We start from the raw sequence: 22797 nt of genomic DNA, 5'->3' as shown, positions 1-22797 counted from the left end.
CATCCGAGGACGAGCGATTATCTAACCGCGGTTACCTTCGAAAATCGAGAAAACCGTATCTCGGTATACACGAGGAGAAAGAAGGCAAGAGAGGGGAGAGGAAGATTTGGAGTAACGCGCGAGATAAGGTCGCTGTCGTTCTTATGCAAATTCACTCGGACGATACGGGGACACGAAAGGAAGAAAGAATTATGTCGCAACGAGCCTGCGGTCGAGGATGGAGCATCCCGGCGAAGTGCCTTGGAACAATGCAAGTGCAATTCCCAAGTTCCGCGGCCACCGATACGCTGGAATCGCGGAGATACGGATAGGTCCAGGAGATAAGGGTGCACGGTCGATACCGTCCTCCGGGAAAATTTCTCCGCGCGTTCCCAGCGCCCTGTAACTTCGTTATGCGCGAAAATAGCCGGCTCTGACAAGATTCTGCACAACGTGGCAGAATTTTCCAATGTAATACGCGTATATACACGTATAGCACGTTTTCATCTTCACCGGGGATCTGCTTCGAGAGGCTAATTCGGGTCCCGAAAATAAGCAAAATGGTTTATATAAACGAAATTTTCAGTCGATCTCGTTTACGATAAATAGCGAGTTTCTACTATCTCGGAGACGATTGTCGTTATCGGTAACCGTGTAACAATTTCTCTGATTAACACTGGGTCTACGGACGCCATCTGTATACCTATTTCTATGGTCACTTGTCAAATTTACAGGTAAAGGAAACCACGTGTCTGTTCTATTTTTAACGATTAGTTTAATTTAAGATAATTTTATATAAGTTAACTAAATCTGTTACCGTCGTATAATTGGAGCGACCCGTCCGTCAAATTGACTAGTTTCGTAAATCTAGTGTTAACCACGTCCAATGTTTCCGTGACAATTGCCTGACGACGTGTACACCACGTCGTTGGCGATTCTGCGACAGAAACATAGCGACGTGCGTGGCACGTCTTAATATCGATCTTGGAAATTTTATCAAAGGGCGCCTCTTCAGTGCAAAGGATTAATTAACACGTTGAGTGCTACGTCAGTCCCTAGGGACTGACAGTAGACTTTTCGTTTGAACGGTGTGCATTCTAGGGACTGACAGCGAATTTTTCGTTTCATCATCATCGATGCGTAAGACTGGCATTGTCAAGGGTTAAATTATCAATGACAATTAATATATCGTAAAAATTTAATTCCCTCTGCTAAAGTAAATCTTTACACTTGCGTGGCTTTTTTCGACTGATCGTTTCTTGGCGATCGCCTTTTTGCCTTTCTGGCATTCCCCATCCCATTATCTTCTGTTTATAATTTGTATATTTGTGCACTGGCTGTACCATTCTCGCAGTCCAAACGACAAAATGAAACAAAGTAATCTTCTGCTCGTACCCTTCGGTATACTTGAGCGCTCGGCATCGAGTGCTCGCTAGCTGCCGCCTGAGCGGAAAATATAGCAAAATCGGCGCCGCACTCAACGTGTTAAATCTCTAAGCAAATTGTTTATATCGGCTATATCGGCATTTGTACCATACATAACCTATATTCTCTCTCTCTTTAACAAACCGATATATTTTTCATATTTTCTTTACACGCTAATGGGTTCTACTACCCGTAAATTATGATTAAATAAATAAATAAATAAATTTGTTCACAATCGCGTTAAATTTTGTAACCTAGCATTTCGACTTTCTCTGTAATCGTCGCAATGGATGTCAAGTGCAATGACGAACGGGTGTTTGGATAAGGTCTGGAGAACACGGATTGCGCAATAAGAATTGCGCGTTTGCTCGTGAAGATAATCAGATATCACGCAAAACTCGTTGTGACCAGTAAAGAAGGATCGGACAATCATTCGCACGAATTGTTTCCAAGCATCTCGAATCAATCAGCGAAATACGCCGCGCGTATGACGGGCTGGCAGTACGCGGTAGAACGTATAATACGATCGGCAGCAACGCGAAATCAAAGCCGATGAATCGGCAATTGAAGGTACGTGTCAACGGGCAGTTGGACGCGCGGCACAGTGGCAGATTAAAGTTTCGATTCGATATGAAACGACACATGGAAACGGCGTTGGCCGCGCGACAATGGCCTTTAAATATTTCAACGCGATAACAATGACGCGAAGCGCATTATGTCGAGATTTTCATCAACGACGCGATATTTTCGTTCCAAAGTAGCAAACAAAGCCATTGTATGCACGTGCAAATAACTGTTACGTAAATTGTGTACCGCTTTTTACGAGGAATCGCGGATGTCGAGTAACGCGAAGATAAGCCTCGATATTTTTACCTCCTTTTCCCTTCTTCCCCCTTTATTTCGTTCCGTTATTTACTCGAAACGCAGCAGATGCTTAACGGAATAGAAAGAAGTTCGTTCATCCACGACTGACACCTCGGGCCGGTTCGTGTCCCGGAAACAAACAAATTAATTCCATCCAAATTAAACGTACTGTTTCGAGGAACCGTCGATCTCACGATCGATCGCGAACAGATTACGCGAGTGGACGATAAATCGCATCCAATCATCGATCTGCCTTATCCCGTACCCGTACCCCGTATTTCGCGGTGAAAAATATCGCGAGACCCAAAACTCGGTGAACACTAAAACCATCAGGCCCAGTCAGAATGACTGGTCCCAGAATTTTCCTTTTTGCAATCATCGAACACAAACACCTGCTTTAAATCTCTATAGACCGAATATATATTTTCCTTGACTACAAGAATTGTATGTAACTTAAAATCAATAAATATCAGCCAATAAGTTCAGCAGTTTTGATAATTTTATTATAACGAATTCCGATTGAAAGTTTGAATTAACAACGTTTGTACTATTGTGTCCAGATAATGTGCAACAGATAGACAAGATAATTTTCCACGCCATCTTGTGGAAAAAAGGTCATAGGGGGCCATAGAGGACCTAACCTATCATGATTGAATAACCGGTAAATGAAAAAGAATTAGAATTTTTAAAAATGGACCCACGGGAGGTATTGCAAAAAATAATTATAAATATATCGAAAGAAAAATCGCGAACTGGAGTGATGAAGACGATAACGTTGAATGCAATATTTAATAAAAAACTCATACATTAGAAAGTTCATTAGAAGTTACACGGGCCCATAGAGGGTTAAGAATAAAATTGGTATCAACTCATACTGAGAAAGAACTGTAATCAATATATTCGCTCATATTCATCGTATCGCTAAAATTAACTATAATCTGTGCGCGTTATAGTTAGGTGCCCACTAAGATCGGTAGTTCTAGTGTTATATATATAAATATAATTATACATATATAAAAGGAACCAAACGTACAAAAGGGTTACAATCAATATGTTTACTCATATTCATCGTACCGCCGAAATTACTATAATCTGTGCACGTATAGTTAGGTACCCATTAGCCACTTGCGATTTAAAGACGTGCCACGCACGTCGAGATGCTTCTGTTACCGGAACACCAGCGACGTGTTACACACGTTGTCAGGCGATTGTTGCAGAAAGAAAAATAACGTAAGAATTGTATGTAACTTAAAATCAATAAATATCAGCCAATAAGTTCAGCAGTTTTGATAATTTTATTATAACGAATTCCGATTGAAAGTTTGAATTAACAACGTTTGTACTATTGTGTCCAGATAATGTGCAATAGATAGACAAAATTTTTCACGCCATCTTGTGGGGAAAAAGTCATAGGGGGCCATAGAGGACCTAACCTATCATGATTGAATAACCGGTAAATGAAAAAGAATTAGAATTTTTAAAAATAGACCCACGGGAGGTATTGCAAAAAATAATTATAAATATATCGAAAGAAAAATCGCGAACTGGAGTGATGAAGACGATAACGTTGAATGCAATATTTAATAAAATACTCATACATTAGTATGTAACTTGGAAGTTACACGGGCCCATAGAGGGTTAAGAATAAAATTGGTATCAACTCATACTGAGAAAGAACTGTAATCAATATATTCACTCATATTCATCGTATCGCTAAAATTAACTATAATCTGTGCGCGTTATAGTTAGATGCCTACTAAGATCGGTAGTTCTAGTGTTATATATATAAATATAATTATACATATATAAAAGGAACCAAACGTACAAAAGGGTTACAATCAATATGTTTACTCATATTCATCGTACCGCCGAAATTACTATAATCTGTGCACGTATAGTTAGGTACCCATTAGCCACTTGCGATTTAAAGACGTGCCACGCACGTCGAGATGCTTCTGTTACCGGAACACCAGCGACGTGTTACACACGTTGTCAGGCGATTGTTGCAGAAAGAAAAATAACGTGCATGGCACGTCAACTGTTAATAAAATTCTTTACCGAGGCACAGTTTCTGCTTGCACTTCATCATCATTTGATGGCGTCTTTATATTCTCTTCTGGAACCCCTCGAACGCTGCCTGAAGTGATTTGCATTCAACTGTTCTGACACGCGCAACTTTGAATTTCTTTGCACCGCAAGTGGTTAAAGATCGGTAGTTCTAAGTGTTAAAAGCTCATCGAGCTTTCCTCTCGATGCTAATCAAAGGACGTAGCGATTTCTCCTTTCCCCTCTTTTCCTTCCGACTCTCATCGTGCGTACTCGTCCCCGAATGAACTTGCGGGGGCCCCCACGGAGTTATCGATGATTTCTTGTGGTCCCAAAAACTACGATTACTAGGCGATTGGTATCCCCTTGTGGTCGTTGTGCTATGATATGTAGCAGATAGAACATAAGGAAGAGGATGGCATTTCGTCCTGGGCCTACTAATGGACTTCGTCAGTAAAGCTTCTCTATAAGGCCAATTAGAAATTCTCGACCGTTGTCGATAAGGCCCACGAATCTACTTCCTCTCTATAAGGCCCCGTCTTAGATCAGATACACTTAGCATAGGAACTTCTATTTATACGAGATCGAGAGTCCACCAAGCACTCGCGAGAAAGTCCTCGAACCTCCTTCGAGTAGGAAGCCATCTATCGGCGAGAGCGTGAACGTTGGTCGCTACAAACTCGTACGAGTGTTCTCCACTGTGAAATATGCACCGATGGAATGAGGGAGGAGGAAAGCTAGCCCGGTCCACGTTGCCCGCGTGGAAACATTATCGATGAGATCTCCGCGCGAGAAATTCGGAGTTATCTCTACGCATCCAGCGGGGAAAAATCGCGCTGGCGTGTACTTCCCAGGAGAAAGGAGTTGTCTCTTAAATATACGAGCCGGGAGAGATACTGCACCGTTGTATGGGGTGAAATATGGGCAAAGTTGATGGCACGGAAAGGGAAACGAAAGTGAAGGAACACAAAGAAGAAAGGCGGGCACTGTCTAGAGGAAACGGAGCGGAAAAGGAAAAGAAAGGAAAAGGAAGGGAAGGAGATCGGTTATGAGAGGTAATTTAATAGTTGGCTACATCGATAGGGGCCACGATATCGAATCGTTAAAATTTATCGGCGAGGAGCTGCATGGTTGATCAGGCAAGTTCAACCTGGCGAGAGATCGCGATGAATCTTTTACTCGGTCGCGTAGCCACTGTGCGTTTCAATATGCGCGTCGAAATATCGCAGACCGTTTGGAAAAATCACATCCCGGTTATACGAGGAACAGTCACCTCTGCGAGCGTGTACATGAAAATGCACGAAGCTAGAAGCTTTCTCGCTCACGCGGATGAATGTCGCTCGTGATCGCGGAACGCCACAACCACCGAGAAGGATACGAAGATTCCCCCGGTGGAAAATGTGGAAAATATCGGGAATATCTCTCGGGCTTTTCCCTTTTTGACCGGTCGGTTTACCTTCCGGGGATTTAAACTTCGGAATTTTCGCAGTCCCGCATTTTTTGACTCTCGAATGCTTAAACCTCGCAGCTCCTCCATTGTTGATTCGTATTGGAATGTCGTTGACTCTGATACACGAGTCGGGAATCGAGTTGAAATTAAGTTAAAGATGCTCGTATTGAAATAAACGGAATTTTTTCCTTGTCAGGGCGAACCGCTTGGTCACTCTAAAGTCAGTCTCTCGCAGAGTCCTTCGAACTCTTTCATCTTGGCAAACTCGGATCTAATTAAAAGTTTCCTTCGCAGTTTTTCAGCACTCGGCAACTTGAAACGATTCACCGATGCGCGAGGTAAACGTGTAAGAGTAAATATCCGTGAAAAATGATTTACGCCGGGTCGTTCCGGGGCCTCCATTAAATATCAAACCTGTAAGTTATCGCAACATCCCGTAGCCTCGGCTCGCCAGAGGCTTACGTAACGTTTACGTATTTCGCATAGTAATTCACCGGGTATCCCGTTGCCATTCATACTGGCGAGCGAGTGGCAGAACAACATTTCAATAACTCACCTCCGCCGAATGCCTGCTGCTCCTTGTCCTCGGATGGAGAACCTTCTAAGCTCACGGGACCACTATCGGCTCCGCTAGTTGCGCTGCAAACACGACGTGAAAAACGTGTGAATAAATTATGAACGGGTCGCATTTTGTCGTGCAATTTACAGTATGACTTTCGAAAAGCATCTACATAAAACGTACAACGAATAGCAGGTGTATGCCCATAACCCTTCTGATACTACAAGACACCACCCTTACTTTCAATTATAATTGTCTAACCTTATCGAACGAATCGCTCTAATAACAATAAAAATATCCTCTAACCTATTAAACTATTTACCCTTTGAAGCTAGTAAATCCTTATAATTAACATATATCGAGTTCGATCATTGCTCGAGGGATCCTAAAAGCTTAACCCTTTGCACTCGAGAGACGACCCTCAGTTGCCATTTAATCAGATTCTAAAGATCCTTGTTAATTAATGTATCAAATTAAAAATTATTCAAGGTGCGTGGAATGTCGAAGTAAAATAATTCCACGTCTTAATTTGCATACGATCCCTTATTTACCGTTTTAAAAGTATCTTTATGACAGAAAGTCTTCGAATGACTATTTTTCTGTAACAAAATATCGCCTAGTGCAAAGGGTTAACACATTGCACGTCGCTCACGGACATCGTCTCTCTTTCGTCCGATACAATTTTCTCATACGTTAAGAGTTTAGTACATACTCTTCACACATCCTACGCGCTATTTCGTGAACTGCTCTTCGAAACACTCATTCCTCTTGGCACCTAGAAGCTAATCGACGCACAATGAGTAACAGTAGCAAGGTGATGGAAACTACTTTCTACGTAGAGGGCATGCATAAAAGCTTCGAGGATTCCTTACCTGCTGGCATCGTCGTCTTTCGTCTGTTCGACGGTGCCCTCGGTGCTCGGCGCCACTTGGGCCTGGGCCTGGGCCTGGGCCCCGTTCACGGTCTTAGCAGCCTGTGCTTCACCCTCGGCAGGCTGCGTCATGCCACGACTCAGGATTCCTCCGCTGAACCAGCCGGTCATCTGGGATTTTACGCCAACCAGCATATCCAATTTGCTGCTACCTTTGGTCGGGCTAGAACACACAGCGAACCATTTTTCATTTCTCTCCCTGCATGTCTATCCTCGAAGATCCAAGATCTCGTTTAAAGCCATTTTTGACGATTTCTGTCACACAGGAAACATCCGGAAAAGGGAAGAAGAATACGAGAACATTGGAGATACAGTCGCGGTGCGATCATACACGGAAAAGAAGGTAAGGAGAGCAGAAGATCGTTGCGGACAAATGTTTTTTCACTCTCGCGAGAGTTTATACAGCGGGTAATTACACGAGCGAGTCCTCGCGTTTTCCTCTCTCGCTCTGCTCTTTTTATCAGCCAACGTGGCGAGGTTTGAACCGCGAGTGGTGTGATAACTCGAGTGGAAAAGTTGCAGGGATACGACGTCTGGCGTTACTAAGAGACGTTAACACCGTTTAGCCGGGACCTCTCTAATTACCGTGTTCGGCGATCACAGGTGAGAACATGGCCAACTCGACATGGCCGAACCTACAGATCGGGGAACCCGGTACCATTCGTTTCCACTGTTTACTCGGCCTAGTCGGGACACTTCCTCGTCGCGATTGGTTACCTAACGTTCGTGGGAAACGGACCAACATGGGAGAGCGTACTTCAAAGTGTCTCTCCGATTCCTGCCTATTCGCTGTAAATATGTTTCGAGGAAAAACAGGTCAACCTGACCGAGCGAGGCAACAACGAAACATCGTTGCCAACTATAACTCGTTTAAAAGTACCATGGCTTCTGTAACCGATTTATCTGCGCTATAACTGTGGCCAATCGAACGAAATTTCATTTCGCTTTTCCTGCCTCTCGGAAAAAAAAGAAAGAGAGAGAGAGAGAGAGAGAGAGAGAGAGAGATGGAATAATAAAAATTTCGAGGACAAAGTTTTCTGGCTTAATTAAAGCCGACGAGCTTTTATCGAAGGTAACGATATCGATTTCTCGAACATTTGTCTTCCGCGATCGACATAGTTGGTATACATTTTTTGCTCTTATTTTTATATATGTATTTGTTAAAGGGAAATTATTAATGTTCCCCCGCACCAAGCGTATCGATATCGCGATAACGAGCAACGGTGCTTCGTTAATAACCGGTATTAGATTCCCGTCGAACCGGTACGAGTAATTTGAATTACCCGCCATGATACACGCGCCGCGACGTTCGTAGGTGTAACTCGCGATAACGCCGAAATAACGAATACGTAATCGTAACTAACGTTTCACGATCGACGAAAAATTGGAGACTCCACGATTTCTCTGCGTTCAACCGATCATTTAATCGCTGGACAAGTTAAGAAATTAAAACAAAAAAAAAAAAAAAAAGAAAGGAAAGAGAAAAGGAAAAAAGATTGAAGAATTAAAAAGTTAAAAAAGCAAGGAAAAAAGGAAATAGAAATAAGTATGAAAAGAGTGGAAGAAAGAAAAAATCGCGAACTCTCAATCGTGGAAAAAATTGAAAAATTTACGATTTCTCTCGTCCGAGAGGTTGAACACTCAAAGAGAAGAAAAAATAGAAAAGGAGGAGAAAAAGGAAAAAAATGAAAAAAGAGGGGGAGAAAAGAGGAAATAAAAATAGGTATGAAAAGGGTGGGAGGAAGAAAAAATTGCGCGCTCTCATTACCATTATACGAAATTTAACAGTTTCGTGGGAGGGTGACTGCGGTGGTATCGATTGCGACCTATATAAAAGATTACGACCGCCCCCCCTCCCCGCCCTTTTATGGAAACATCGCTGTTTCTTCGTACACGAATGGAGCTCGCTCGAATCCTCGACTACTCCATCGTTCAATCACGTACGGATAGTACATACAGCGCTGCACGACGTCTTCTTAAAAAACATTGCCTCGGCCGTCTAACGGGAAAACAATTTCCCCTTCCCGGGGTGGAATTTCCGCGACGAAGATTCTTTTACATCGCCTGACGAAACTGACGTTCATTCGGCGCACGCCGGAATGTTTATCCCGACAACGGCCGAAGATAACCGGAATAGAATCAGCCGAGCAATTGACCTGAGAATTACTAAATTATGCGCCACCTTCACCGTAGATCGACGTACTCCAGGGAAATTGTTTCGGTTACACGACTACGACGTTTCATCCTATTTCGTTTTTCCCCCCTTTCCCTTCTCCTTTTCCTTTTTCTCGTTTTTTTCTTTTTTTTTTCTGCTTTTTTTATTTTTTGTCTTTTGTAGCAGATGAGGCGCGCGCTCGAATTAAAAAGCAGCTCGATAACGTATCTGGCTCGAAGAGCAGCGGGTCTGCCGACGTTGTGCTTTTTTGCGTCGTATAAATACGTATAAATAAAAATACTCGGACGCGGTCGAATAAAGAGAATTAAATTAACGAGTGAAACCGTGACTCTTTGGGAAAGAGAGGAAAAAAAGGAAAAAGGTAAAAAGGTCTCTCGACTCTCGTAACGCGCAAGAGGTTGTACGAGCCGGCGCAAAGGTGAAAAACAAAAATCGAATTCTCCGCGTAGAGAGAAGAAAGGGGACTGACTTCCCATTGTGAGTCACTCGGCCAACGCGAACGAAACCATTTCGCCTTGTTCAGAATATTCCTTTATACGTGGTAAGAAATCGCGATACACTTCGTGCAAACACGTTTAATAACGATATAGGTTATGTAAGAGAGAAAAAGAGTCGAAAAAACAATGTATAAATTATGTCAATTAAAAATCGGGTTTTAGGTTAGCTGAGGAGATCGGTTTAATGGCGGACTGATTTTGGGCGCAATAAGCATCGACGGAGAGTCAACGCACATCTGAGAACCTGTCACGAAATTTGTGACAGCGGGTGTATCGCGATGGCGTTCCATGGCCCGAATCCTATTTCCGAAATCCATTTCTCGTGACGTAACTTTTCGGCAATGGGCGTATAAACGTCCTGTTTCGTGCACAAAGTTGCCCGATAACGCCTATTCAAACCGGCGAACATCTTGGATCCCATGAACGGAAAATATGAAATATCTAGGTAGCAACGTTGGAAATTCACGGAAGCGAGAGAGGCGTGATGCAATATTTAAACGCTTGTAACGTTTAATACCGTGGTTCGTAGAATGGAAATGTTATACGAATATGCTGCACCTGTACTTTCGAAGAAAAGTTTCTCCGAATTATGGAATTAATCAAGGAACGGGGATTCTCGTTTTCTCGTAGTTCGAAAGAAAATAAGAGAAATATTTTTGGGCGACATGCATCGTACGAAATTAAATTTTCAATTGCGATAACATAAAATTATACAATTTCACCTATCGAAATAATAATGCCCAGAAATTTATCGTCAATATTATTTAGTTACTCAGAGCAATTTTGTAAGAATAGAGATAAAGTTTTATCTACAAATCCACCAATTATCGATAATACGAAGTATGGCGAAAAAGGTTAAGTACAAAAGTACTCCGAGTGTATGTTAACCTCATTTCGATTCACGAAACGTCGTAACGCCGTCGCGTAAGTAGTTTACATAAGCATAGGAACGAATGTTATCGATCTAATCTCAAAACTGCATTCAAGATCGAATCTAAAACTTTTAACGCGTCGCACAGATGCGCAGAAAGAGTGTGTGTGCATTTGACGTTCAATCGTGACTTATGAGACTTCTGTCGAAAACGGATGACAAGTATGGAATTTTGCAACGCAATACGCATTTCTGTGACGCGAACGAGAAGGATACGGGTATTATCGATAGATTAGCTTCTTTTGCGAAATGCAGAGTTATCGTGGGTAAAGTTCATGCTAAAGGAGTTACGACGTTCGATAATAAAACAATAGTATAGGTTAATAATGATACCTATCTTTCCTATCTACGTCTTCTCCTTCGGTAGTTGCGGCAATCTTTTCATCAGCCGGCAGTTCCGTGCCGGCGTCTTCCGCCTTCTTCCCCATCCATGTAGACACCTGATTCGTTAAACCGGTGAACATTTTCAATTACAATGCAGCAGTTGCTTCACTCTCGAATATGTACGTGATATTTCAATCTCCTCCTTACTATCCGCTACGCTAACACCAACGCTTCTGAAACCCTTACGGGACCGAATGACGGTAGAAACTTGTCCGTTTCAATGGTCGCGCAACCACGAACTGCGCGTATTATACGTGTGGCAGCGCATTTCATACTGCGCATCATGGTTCGTTTGACTACAACGCCACTACTCCCGAACGGAAGTGAATTGAAGCAACGCCGCATCGATTTTCGCGGTACATAGCATCGAATATAACGTATACGATCTAAGTTATAATTTATACATTGCCATATGGACATTTTATTCAACTCGAAAGATTCCTAGACATTTTAGGGATACCAACTAAGTATAGATGGAATATAACTTTTGGCGCCATATTTTAAATCGAAAGTGCAACTAACGACGTATTTCGTAAAAACAAAGGAATTATAATATATTTTCTCAAAAAAAAAAAAAAAAAAAACTGGACACAATAAAAATGACATTGAGAGTGTTTTTAAAAAAATATATTATTTTATTATACCTATACAAGGCAGTTACAACATTATCGAACTTGATATACAATTTGTACATTTCCTACTTCTTTGGGTGATTCAGCATCAGTGTTGCGAATCGTTAAAACCAGTAAATTGTACATTGTTGCTTAGAGGTAGATATGTACGCAAACAAAGTTACCTAAATCTATTATATTACTACAGAGTGCTGTGCTATCGCTTGGTATTTTAATTTAGAATACATATCATGCATTCAAATGTTGTACTACACTTTGAAATTATATTCTATGTATTCTGTTGATATATTTGTACTTAGTTTTGGATTTAGAATTTATGCATTATTAATGGAATAAAGATTCGAACAGCACCTTACGTTCGATATCACAGCTTAACACGAACCTCTCCTATTACTTTTAGGAATTTTATATTACTGGTGTGCCCTTTCAGAGTTTTTTAAATTTTAACATATCGGTGTTTTCTACTTTCTGCGTGTTAACGGCTTGAATTTTTTATATTGCGAGTTTTCCGATTAATGGTAGCGTTTGAACTTTCTTTTATATCAATATTCGTATTTTGCAACTGTTTGTCTTTGGTATTTCATGATTGCCTATGTCGATGCATTTGTACTATATACGTATAACGTGCAGTTGCTTCAATTAAAGTATTTACAATTATACTATGAAAAATTTATAATTATTGAAAGTTCATGCATAATGCTGATTATGAACTTGTGTCCTTTCCTTAACCATGTGCTTGCATTACTTTTGTTCGAATTTGCGTAACGATTTGATACATTCCGCAAGTTATTAAAGTGTGCCTAATATTCTAAATATATACATTTAAGTATTTGTGTCCTTAGGAATGTATATCATTTACATATAATCGCTATTTTTCTTTTACTGGAGCTGCTTCATTTAGGGATGCTTGTTCCTTTTGATACCTAAAAAAAGACATAATTTTATAAGACACAAAATACAAATGAAACACAGTTAAAATAAAAAGATAAAATGTTCTCGCTTGTTTTTATACGAGGTTAATAAGTAATAATAATATACAGTTAAAAAATTTGTATCAAATGTAAATACATATGTAATAAAATAACTTACATTATTCCCCGACTAACTTGATATAAGGCGGTTATCGCGACAAAGAGGTTTACGCTAAACAGACTCCAGTTTTTCGGAGTGATTGCTAAAGAATACCTGGTCCAGATCAAGCCGGTAATGCCCAAGGCAGATGATTGGCTAATGGAGATTTGATTTGCTGGCCTCTGCAGATCACCGAGGCCAGCTATTACAAGTCCCTGTAATTTGCAAATTTCGATTTAACGTCGTTAAGGTATATGCTACAAAGAACGAATAGGGGAGAAGCAAGAAAAATGGCAAGCACTTCGTCATAAAAGTGACGCTTAATGTAGAGGGGTCAACGATGCAGATCGCATTCAGATAGTTTACATTCAATGGTTGACCTGATTCAGCTAGATTGATCGCAATATATTATAAGATCTACATGCGTGTGATTCCGTCCTAAGGAAATTTTTATTTTTGAAATTTACAATTTTTTTAGATTACGATCACGTGCGATAATTTTGTTTCCTTGTTCTTTAGCATAATGTTGAAAAAGTGGTATCAGTGATAAACTATCGATTTTATTGTGCAAGTATAGAACCACTAGGGAATTATTAAAGGTGATCATCACTAACGATATCCGTCTTTCGCAATAGACGTTACCGTGAGCATGAATGTCGTATTTGGATTGAGTCCATGTGAAAGCAAAGTCCAGAAATATTTATATAACATATAACGAATAGCAAACAATGCACAATGCGTGTATAGATTGTTTCGCGTTAAAATTGATTAGTTACATTATTTGATTTATACGTATCTAGTAACTAAATTCTTGAAGTACAATTGACATCTTTTGTCTTTTGAAACGATGTCGTTGTTGGAAAACGTATACTGAACAAAAGCATTCAACATGTTAAAACTTCAAAGATATTACTGACCCATTTAAAAGCTGGTGCCCAGAAGAATATAGTCTGCGGACCTGAAAGGGGAAAATAGGTCGATACTGCTATTACGCATTTCTTTTAATAGTTACGGTATGTATTACTAATGTAAAATCCAAAAAGATGTGAAATAAAAATGATTCGTGATACAGCGATAAGGATTGTGTCGTGTCTCCGAATTCACGTGAATCGTATTTCGTAATGTACGCATGTTACTTAATCACGTTCGAGCAAGTTTCAAATTCCAATTACAAAAAATTGTACTTGCGACAAACTAGCTATTTAGTGAATATCAATGCATTATCGCTAACTCCTTGAACTTGTTGGCATTGCAAAAATTTACGAGAAAATGTGATGGAAAAGCACATAAAAATAACAGAGTTAATATATAGGACAGTGTGACGCGCAGTGACATTGATTTACATGTGCACACACGTCAACGACGGTCAAATCTATTCAGGTTCATAGTAGTATAGTACAGAAAGCAGCAAAAGTAAAAGGTAAGAAATGCCTGAAGTTCGTAAGACGTTACGACAGCATAGTTTTTGTTCGTTCGGCCGAATGCGTGCTGCACAGTGACACGAGCGCATATGTTGTACGCACGTGTTACTATTTGAGAAATCTGGATACTCATCGATAATATACTAACCAGCTGGGTGATTCCACAGTGGCTGGAACTTCTCAGGCACAAACTTGCTAATCGCGTTCATTGTACTTTTGTAAACGACCGACATTGTGTTTCACGCGTTCACACGCTAATAATCGTTGAAAATAGAAGGAAAATTAAAGAACTAATTAATTAATGATCTGCTATCTAATGAATGAACATGGAAATGACAAGCAGCAAGACGATCCGCACACTAAGACTGAATATCACGAAGTGCAACGATTGGTAGTCGCGCTAGCGGTATGGGTAGTCTGTACTTTCCTTTCCCCGCACAAATTTCCGGGACCTAAAGCGCTACGGTATGCGTTGTGTGTCGTTACGTTCGCATACCATTGTAGATTATTTAGGATGTTAAACGTATAGACGTTTTGATCGATTAATGATGACGGATAATAGCGATGTGATAATTACTGCATGATTATTGGCGCGTGGAAGTACCCTTCAAGAATTATCGGATAAAATCGATACTCAAAAATAAGAACATCATAAAAATTCGTGTTTAACCGTTTTTGATTACACATGTATCATAATAAAAGTCTGTATAATATTTATATTATTCTTTAAAATCGTACAAAATTATCTATTTTATCATTAAATTAAATTCCTTATATACTTATATTTACCGAATCATTTTAATAAAATTATCGCGATTAAAATTTATTTATCTACAGATAAGATTGCAGTATGCACAAGTATATCGTATCATCTAAAATTATCAAGATTTAACGAAATTCTATTAATAAATATTTATGTATTACTGAGTATACGAATATTATTAATTAAGAAAACGAATTTGCACTTGTGTTTCTAGTCTTACCAGCATGAACTTATTGTAATATGTAATGAATTCCCCGACAATGTAATATCAATACACATGCCATGAAATATAGTAATCGACATTGGCCTAGAGTATAAAATTGTACACTGTGTGGAGTGCCAAGTTTTACGTTGCATGGTCATTCTATTCTATTAATATATTTACCACGTGTAGTTATACATCACAACGCGGTAAAAAGCATTCTACAAACGCAATTCCGTTTTCAGTCCATTGATCTCGTGGAAATAAAATGGGAATGTGTATTTACAGAGTTTTATTTACATTAAAATGTATACACTTTTTATAACGTCGAGTAAAATGCAAAAAAAAGAAAGAAAAAGGCAAATAGTACAATAAATGCTATTAAAAATTGAGCTCAACGAGAGAGAATGCAAACTGTGTTTTGGCCCATCAAATATTATGATTGGTCCACTCGTTAGCAGCAGTATCGTTTACAATCTCTCATAAATTGCACCACAGTTAACACGAATACATTAGTCGTATGTATTCTCATATCACAAAATTGATAAACCTTTCGGCATATAGATAACTATTTTTTATTGCACGTACTAAATACGTGTCACGTGTAATTTATTCGATGTATAGTTTTCTTAATTTTTGTAAAATAATTCTATTCAAAAACATTGACAACTTTCTTTTTATACATTATTCTTTTGCTCATTACATTTCGAAGTATTTATCTCATTGTAACATTTAATTAGAACCATATGAGATCGAAAGAGTTCATCGAGTTCAAAAGAATCAGAGCACTCGGATAAAATATACAGTATAAAAATCAAGTATGATTTTACATATCAATTACGATGTAACGATTTATTTTTCTTGAAATTTTAGACTTTTCCTGTCTTTATATTTAACATGCATAGCTTGCAAAATAAATGTATGCGTTGTTTAAACGAAACTGTGCCATAGATTGCTAGATGTACAATTTAAATACATAAATACGTTAAACATTCAACGCTAGCGTTCATTTTCTTTTAAATATAGATATTGTACATTTAAGGCACATAGTATAAAGTAATAGTAGAAAATATAATAGTATTGACTTCATAGTTCGATGAACAAACGAAAGTCAAAGATATGGAAGTTTTCCATAAAACATTAACAATATATACGTCGAATTTGTAACGCTAATTATAAAGTTTGAATAAATCTTAATATTTACTTTATTACTTGAATGCTAAATTAAATGATTTTATTTTTTTTTTTCTTTTTCTTTTTAATAGTGTGAATGTTACTTATTTTCATAAATATATATAAAAAATTTCATACTATTTAACAGAAATACAAATCGAATTATCTTCCATATCAATAACTTACAAATTTAGAACTTAAACATTTTTTTCTTTAGACAAAAACAAGATTGACATAAAGATATAAGATATTAAACTTTTTAGTTATAAAATTTTTAAATTTATTACGCAACTTAAGTACCTCGTTCATTTGCATTTATAATAAAATTCTTCTGACCATTAAAAATGATTCATTTTTTGGCTAATTTTTCCAATAAAACAAAATTAGTGATATTTACAAGGATACTGTATATAATACTAAAATATATTTTATATTGCAATAATACTTATGCATAAACAATATAGTGGTATATGTATGTATCGTATGTATTGAATTGAGATATAAAATATATAAAAAAGAGCATTTGTACAAAAAAGATAAGTAGAATCAAATTTACAAATTATGTTTATCAACTTGAGTCACTTGAAAATATTTCTCAAAAATACAAGTGCCTTGAAGTATGTAAATACTTTCAAAATCTGTTTAGAAACTATGTTATGTGAAAATTTATGGTAAAAAATGCAGTCAAAACTGGGAACTATGAGTTTCTTTGTGTGATTGTATAAATAAGAGATCTTATGATCTTTTGATAAATGCAAGTGGCAGTGGTGTTAGGATACTATTAAGAAATGTACATGTTTTTCATGTATAGTCTTGAGCATCAGTCAATTAAATTGTATAAAAATTCACATGAATTTTAATGCAATCATAATCATTAGTTTTGTTCATATTCTTATTTCTTTACTTGTCAAATACTTTACTCTGATGTAGTAGCCATATCTACCATCCATAAAATTCAATGCACTGGACTATAACTGAGAATCCTTACTATAAGAATTAAAAATTGGCTTACAAGAATATTTAATTAAAATAATTGTCGTTAATTATACCCACATAACGTGAAAGTACTAATAGACCCATATATATCAACTGTAACAAACTTTGTAAAATCGGTAGATATGCATACTTTAGTAAGAAAGTTCGAAGGTAACTCGACAACAGCTAATAATGCTGGTCGTTTGGGATCCTTACCCTCTTTGGATTTCCAAAACTTAATTTGCTTATCTATATCACTCTTGGTATTTTTACCTTCTAACAGATCTTGGAAACTGTAGATACACGAATCTATGCTCTGACTAGTAGACATATGAGTGGGAACATTTATTGTTTTATCGACAGAAGGTATACTAATGCTTCGATTCATTCCAATTCGTGATCTCCTTTTTGGCTTGTTCACATATAGAGCTAAAGCAATATTCCACCAAACTAGTTCATCAGAACTTACAGAAAGCAAAATTGGGACTTCGATTACAGATGGAGCCCAATATAGCTGGGTAATGGAACTTATATGAAAGCATAATTTACGTATCTCTTCTAGTACTGATGTATCAATAATCTGAAAATTAAAAATACTATAATGTTTAGCGGCACATTAATTACGTAACTAATGAAATAATTTATAATATTTTGATAAACTTACAGAAATATCTCCATTTTCAAAACCTATAGCTAAATATTTTTCATTTTGTGAAATTTCACAACATGTCAATTTATGGGTATATTTTTTTCTAAAATATTCTGTTATTTTAATACATGCTGGTACTGATATTGTATTTTTTTGTAATTTATATAAAACCACATCACCATTTTCATTTAACACAGTTAAGAAACTTCTTTGATAACTTAAGCAACTGAAAGTACTAACTGTCTCTGAACTCCCAACTGTTACTCTGTCCACCCGTAACCAATCTTTGCCATTGATATTCCAAACTGTTATTATACCATTTCGAGTTACTGTTACTACACATTTTTGATCTACCTTATGAATTGCAATGACATATCCAGCATCTTGTATTAAATATATTAGTTCTATATTTTCCCACACCTATAAAAAATAAAATATAAATTAAGATAAGGTGAGTTAGTTTTATAATCTCTCATATGAATATTTTTGTATTATACCCTTAAGTTATCGTCCGTCCCTCTACAAACGAGTATATCATTACTGACCACATCCGTTTTTAGATTTAAAATTTTCACTAATTCCACGTCAGATGGAAAATTTAATATACATATATTTTCTTTACTTTTTATATTAAATATATTGACAATGCCTTTATCAGTAACATAAATTATTTTCTCTGTGCTAAGAATTAAATTATTTATTTTTCCATCGATTGGTTCAGTTTCTGCGACTTTATCATCACCAACTAATGCAATGATAGTGTTTGAAAGCGTTTCTGTAATAATAGTATCAGGAGCACCACCAAAATTCTGCACTTCTGCATCAAACAATGGTTTTCTTATTAATGTACCAGTTCCTTCTACTGGAAGATTCCATTTATGAAGTAATCGGTTTTCACTACCACAAATAATGTGATATCCTTCTTCTTTTAACCAATACGTGTCCAAGGAAGAGACACGACTTTTATAAGTAGCTATTGGTTGAAGTCCAATATCAGCATTCCATATATTTATAAAACCACTAGAATCAGCCAAAACTATATACTGGCCATCATTAGTTAAACTGGCACAAACATAAACAGTTTTTTCATTTTCAACGATTGCTCTTATTTGCTTATTGTAACTATGCATATGGTTATTGCTTAATCTAAACCATTTGACATATATAGCTTTCTTTTCCGTAACAATGAATAAAGAATTATTCATATGCTCGGGCACACTGCGGAAAAAGATAATCTTTTTCTTCTGTAAATCTGGGTTGTACTGTGACATATATTGATATTCTTTGCCATATCTGCAATATGATATTAGAACACCGTGCATTTCATCCATAACATGGAGCAGTTTACTCCCCATTGTAACTGTTATATTTGTAAGCTTAGACTGGGGCTTATGATCATAATCTGATAATACATTTCCGTGACGATCCCAAATCCTTATTAACCCTTTGTTTGTACAGGCTGCAATAAAACTATTATCATGTGCAAATGTCATGTCCAATATAATTTCATCAGGAACTGAAAACACTACTGAACTATCATCATGTGGAATTTTACTTGTAAAAATTCCACTCCAAAAAGATTGTTTTTGTCTTGGACTTAATATTGCAATATTATTTTCTTCGTAATTTTCATCATCGAAAAGTCTAAAAAGTTTTACTACACCATGATCATCTAGTGACAAGAAACAATCTCCTTCATTAGATATTACAATCTTTTTTATACGAGAATTCCTGTCATGTCCACTAAAAACCTGTTGCCTTTTGTAAATGCTATCCCATAAAAATATTTCACCTGTTTCGTTTCCGATTAAAATTAGATTTGAATCACTTGTAAAGCATGATGTATGTATTTCTGTTGACATCTCTTCACTCCATGGTATATCCATCTGTCCTAATTTTTTGTCATGAAATACATACAAATATTTGGACCTTTCTTTTGCAAGTTCAATCGCAGTGTCTTTAACATATCCTTGATAAGGATGACTCATAGCAATTTGTACTATATCCAAACACTTTTTACGCCTATGTTCTGCTATAATACTTGAATGTTCTTCTAGAAATTTTTCCAAATCAGCAAAATGCTTTGCATATACTGGGTCATAATTTTTAGTAATATATTCTTTATAATTGTTTAAGTCAATCAATAAGTTATTTAAGCCACTGTGTACTATGGCTTCTTGAACGAAATCGAAATTTAAATATATGTTCGGGAATTCGTCATACAATTTTGCTTGCTCCAAGTGATATCCAATATACGAATAACTGTAATTATCTGCAGGTAATTTCGAGAAATCACCGTTACAGTATTTACGATATTTTTCAATCAAAGATTTATGCATTTCTATTAATTCATCTTTTGAAAATTTCTTTCGAAGATGGCAAAGTAATAAATCATGTACACCATAAATGTAACTGTGCAATTCATCATTCCATTGTTTAGCTGCAAGTGACTTATGGCATAAGTCAAGCATCATTTCTTCAACTTGAAATGGGCAACCTTCCCACAGAATTTCCAATGTCTATAAAATTAATATAAAATAGAGCAATAATGTATAAATTCAAATGTTTTTAGTCTATAGAAGTATTTAAATGATGCAAAAGTCATACTGCTTTACCTGCGGTGTTATGTTAACGTCTTCTCTAAAAATGACTAATTCTTCATAATGTTTTCTCATTTCAAGTGGTAACTGTTCTATACACATATTAAAAATTGCTTCTTGTTTTTCCCAAAATCTTTTAATTACACTGAAAAACGCATAGAACATTATTTGAAATATTATCAACATGAAATTATAGAAATGTATAGACTTTTATATGTTTGAATATTACCGATTATTTTCATCCTTATTTCTTAATGAATCTAAGTAATATTTCCATCTATCTGAACGTAATTTCATATCATGTTTAAATTCCTCAAATTGAGCAGAAAACATTGCAATTAATAAAGGCATTCCTTTACACTCCTCGTGGATTCGTTTTGCTTCTGGTGGAAGATCTTCTACTTTTGTATCCAACACCTTAGCAAAAAGACCTAAAGTTTCTGCTTCAGTAAATCCATCATTCATCTATAAACAAACAATCTTTAACTATGCTTGTTGAATATGAGAATGTTACACACACAGAAAGAAAAAATAATTCACCGGAACCACGCGAGGTCTTTTCTCCAATACAACATCAAGATTAGCTGTAATTACTAATGTTTTACATTCAAAGTCAAATTCTTCAATTATTTTACTATCACAAACATCATCCAAAATTAACAGAGCATGAGAATGTTTTTCTCTACTAAAGTAGATTTGTAAGAAATGGATTAATGAATCTTTTAAAGGTGCTGACTTTAACGAGTCTGATAGTATCTCCAAATTTCTAACAAGATGATATAATCTGTTAAGTTGAATTATTATTTCTTCCTCAACTGGACGCTTATATCCAAACTTGATCCAATATACTTCATTCTGTGCAAAATATAACGAATTATTTAAATTAATGATAAAAGATCTACTTACGTTCGTTTAATCATAAAAACTTACATAAAATACATTTCTTACAAATTTAATGTCCTTTAATGTACTAGCTGTTAAGCATGATTTACCAAAACCTTTCATACCATGGAGCACAATGTATTCATTTGGTTTTAACTTTTTCAAATAATCTTGTAACTGTTCCATCTAAAATCAAAAACCATTAGTCAGACTTTATGTAAGAATTATGTATAATTAATAAAAGTAGCATTATAAAATATGTGACAATTTTTATTTTTGTAACTTACACAGTTGGTTTCCATAAGCATGCATACAAAGTAGCAATATGACAATTATCAATAAAAATTGATAGTACATTATTTATATCAATGTAAAACATAATCATTCTTATATATTTTATTACAAATGAAAAATGTGGCAATAAAGAACATTCATTGTATAAAATATGTATATACACTTATTTTGAACAATTTATTAAATTAATAAAGCATAAGTTGAACTGTATACATTTGTACATCTTCAACATTTTAATAACATTCATATATTATACCTTTTGTTCTCTTACAACTGTCAATGGTGCAATTGGTGGAAGGGTAGGTGTACCCACATACTTTATATCGCTAAAAGACTTTCCACTTTCTTCAAGTTTGTCCATATCTTCGCTTAACCATTCATAGTGATGTCTTAAAGCTTGTCGAAAAGTATCAAATGCAGATGGACCACGACTAAAAAATGCAAAATGATAATTATATTTGCACTATTTAAATGAAACAGTTGCCAAACAAAATGAAATTTTAATAATATTCCTTTATAAAAACGTAAAATCAATTTCACGTATAATTTATACCTTGGAAGTATATCTAATAAAATTTCAGCTTTTTCTTGTTTGGAAATACCATGTTCAATCTCTATTATATGTTGATCTGTTAATATGTATTCCGATTGCAGTGGCTTTATAATACCATTATGTACATCCAAATCAGCCACTATACTCTTCCGTAACATTTTAAGAATATGTTGATGTAATTTATCCATCTTTATACTCTTGATGTACCTCCTGCCACATTACACGTGTTTCTTTATAACTAAATTATCTACAAAAACAAAAGGAAATAAAATATTCTAATATTAAAATTTATAATTATAATATAAATAATTCAATTATAATATAAATAATAAATTCATTT

General features: G+C 36.3%; 3 protein-coding genes across 5 annotated transcripts in view; all 3 read right to left on the bottom strand.

Moving 5' to 3' along the window:
- The window catches only part of Sap47 (Synapse-associated protein 47kD), a 98232-nt gene extending 86742 nt beyond the window's left edge, over positions 1-11490 (bottom strand). For 2 of the 3 annotated variants that reach the window (XM_017904271.1, XM_017904273.1), the window contains exons 1-3: positions 11192-11490; positions 7196-7417; positions 6321-6403 (exon numbers count right to left, since the gene is read on the bottom strand). In XM_017904271.1, coding sequence (XP_017759760.1) covers positions 6321-6403; positions 7196-7417; positions 11192-11322 — 436 coding nt within the window. In that variant the 5' untranslated portion in view covers positions 11323-11490. The remainder of the gene's footprint in view (positions 1-6320; positions 6404-7195; positions 7418-11191) is intronic. The other variant, XM_017904272.1, reaches the window with a different exon arrangement.
- Positions 11491-12452: 962 nt separating this feature from the next.
- LOC108550504 (mitochondrial pyruvate carrier 3) lies at positions 12453-14765 on the bottom strand. The gene is made up of 4 exons (XM_017904242.1): positions 14515-14765; positions 13863-13903; positions 12964-13160; positions 12453-12797 (listed from the first exon to the last, which is right to left on the bottom strand). The coding sequence occupies exons 1-4, from the start codon at positions 14597-14599 to the stop codon at positions 12743-12745; spliced, it is 378 nt and encodes a 125-aa protein (XP_017759731.1). The 5' UTR covers positions 14600-14765; the 3' UTR covers positions 12453-12742.
- Positions 14766-17543: 2778 nt separating this feature from the next.
- Positions 17544-22645, bottom strand: LOC108550513 (Death-associated APAF1-related killer). The gene is made up of 9 exons (XM_017904252.1): positions 22458-22645; positions 22161-22335; positions 21659-21796; positions 21269-21583; positions 20958-21193; positions 20744-20873; positions 18626-20647; positions 18144-18548; positions 17544-18059 (listed from the first exon to the last, which is right to left on the bottom strand). The coding sequence occupies exons 1-9, from the start codon at positions 22643-22645 to the stop codon at positions 17544-17546; spliced, it is 4125 nt and encodes a 1374-aa protein (XP_017759741.1).
- Positions 22646-22797: the final 152 nt, after the last annotated feature.

Source organism: Eufriesea mexicana, unplaced genomic scaffold (genome assembly GCF_001483705.2).
Source record: "Eufriesea mexicana isolate 0111107269 unplaced genomic scaffold, ASM148370v2 scaffold2792, whole genome shotgun sequence".
NCBI lineage: Eukaryota > Metazoa > Arthropoda > Insecta > Hymenoptera > Apidae > Eufriesea > Eufriesea mexicana.
The sequence above is the reverse complement of the archived record's forward strand: the minus strand, read 5'-3'. Positions and strand labels throughout refer to the sequence as shown.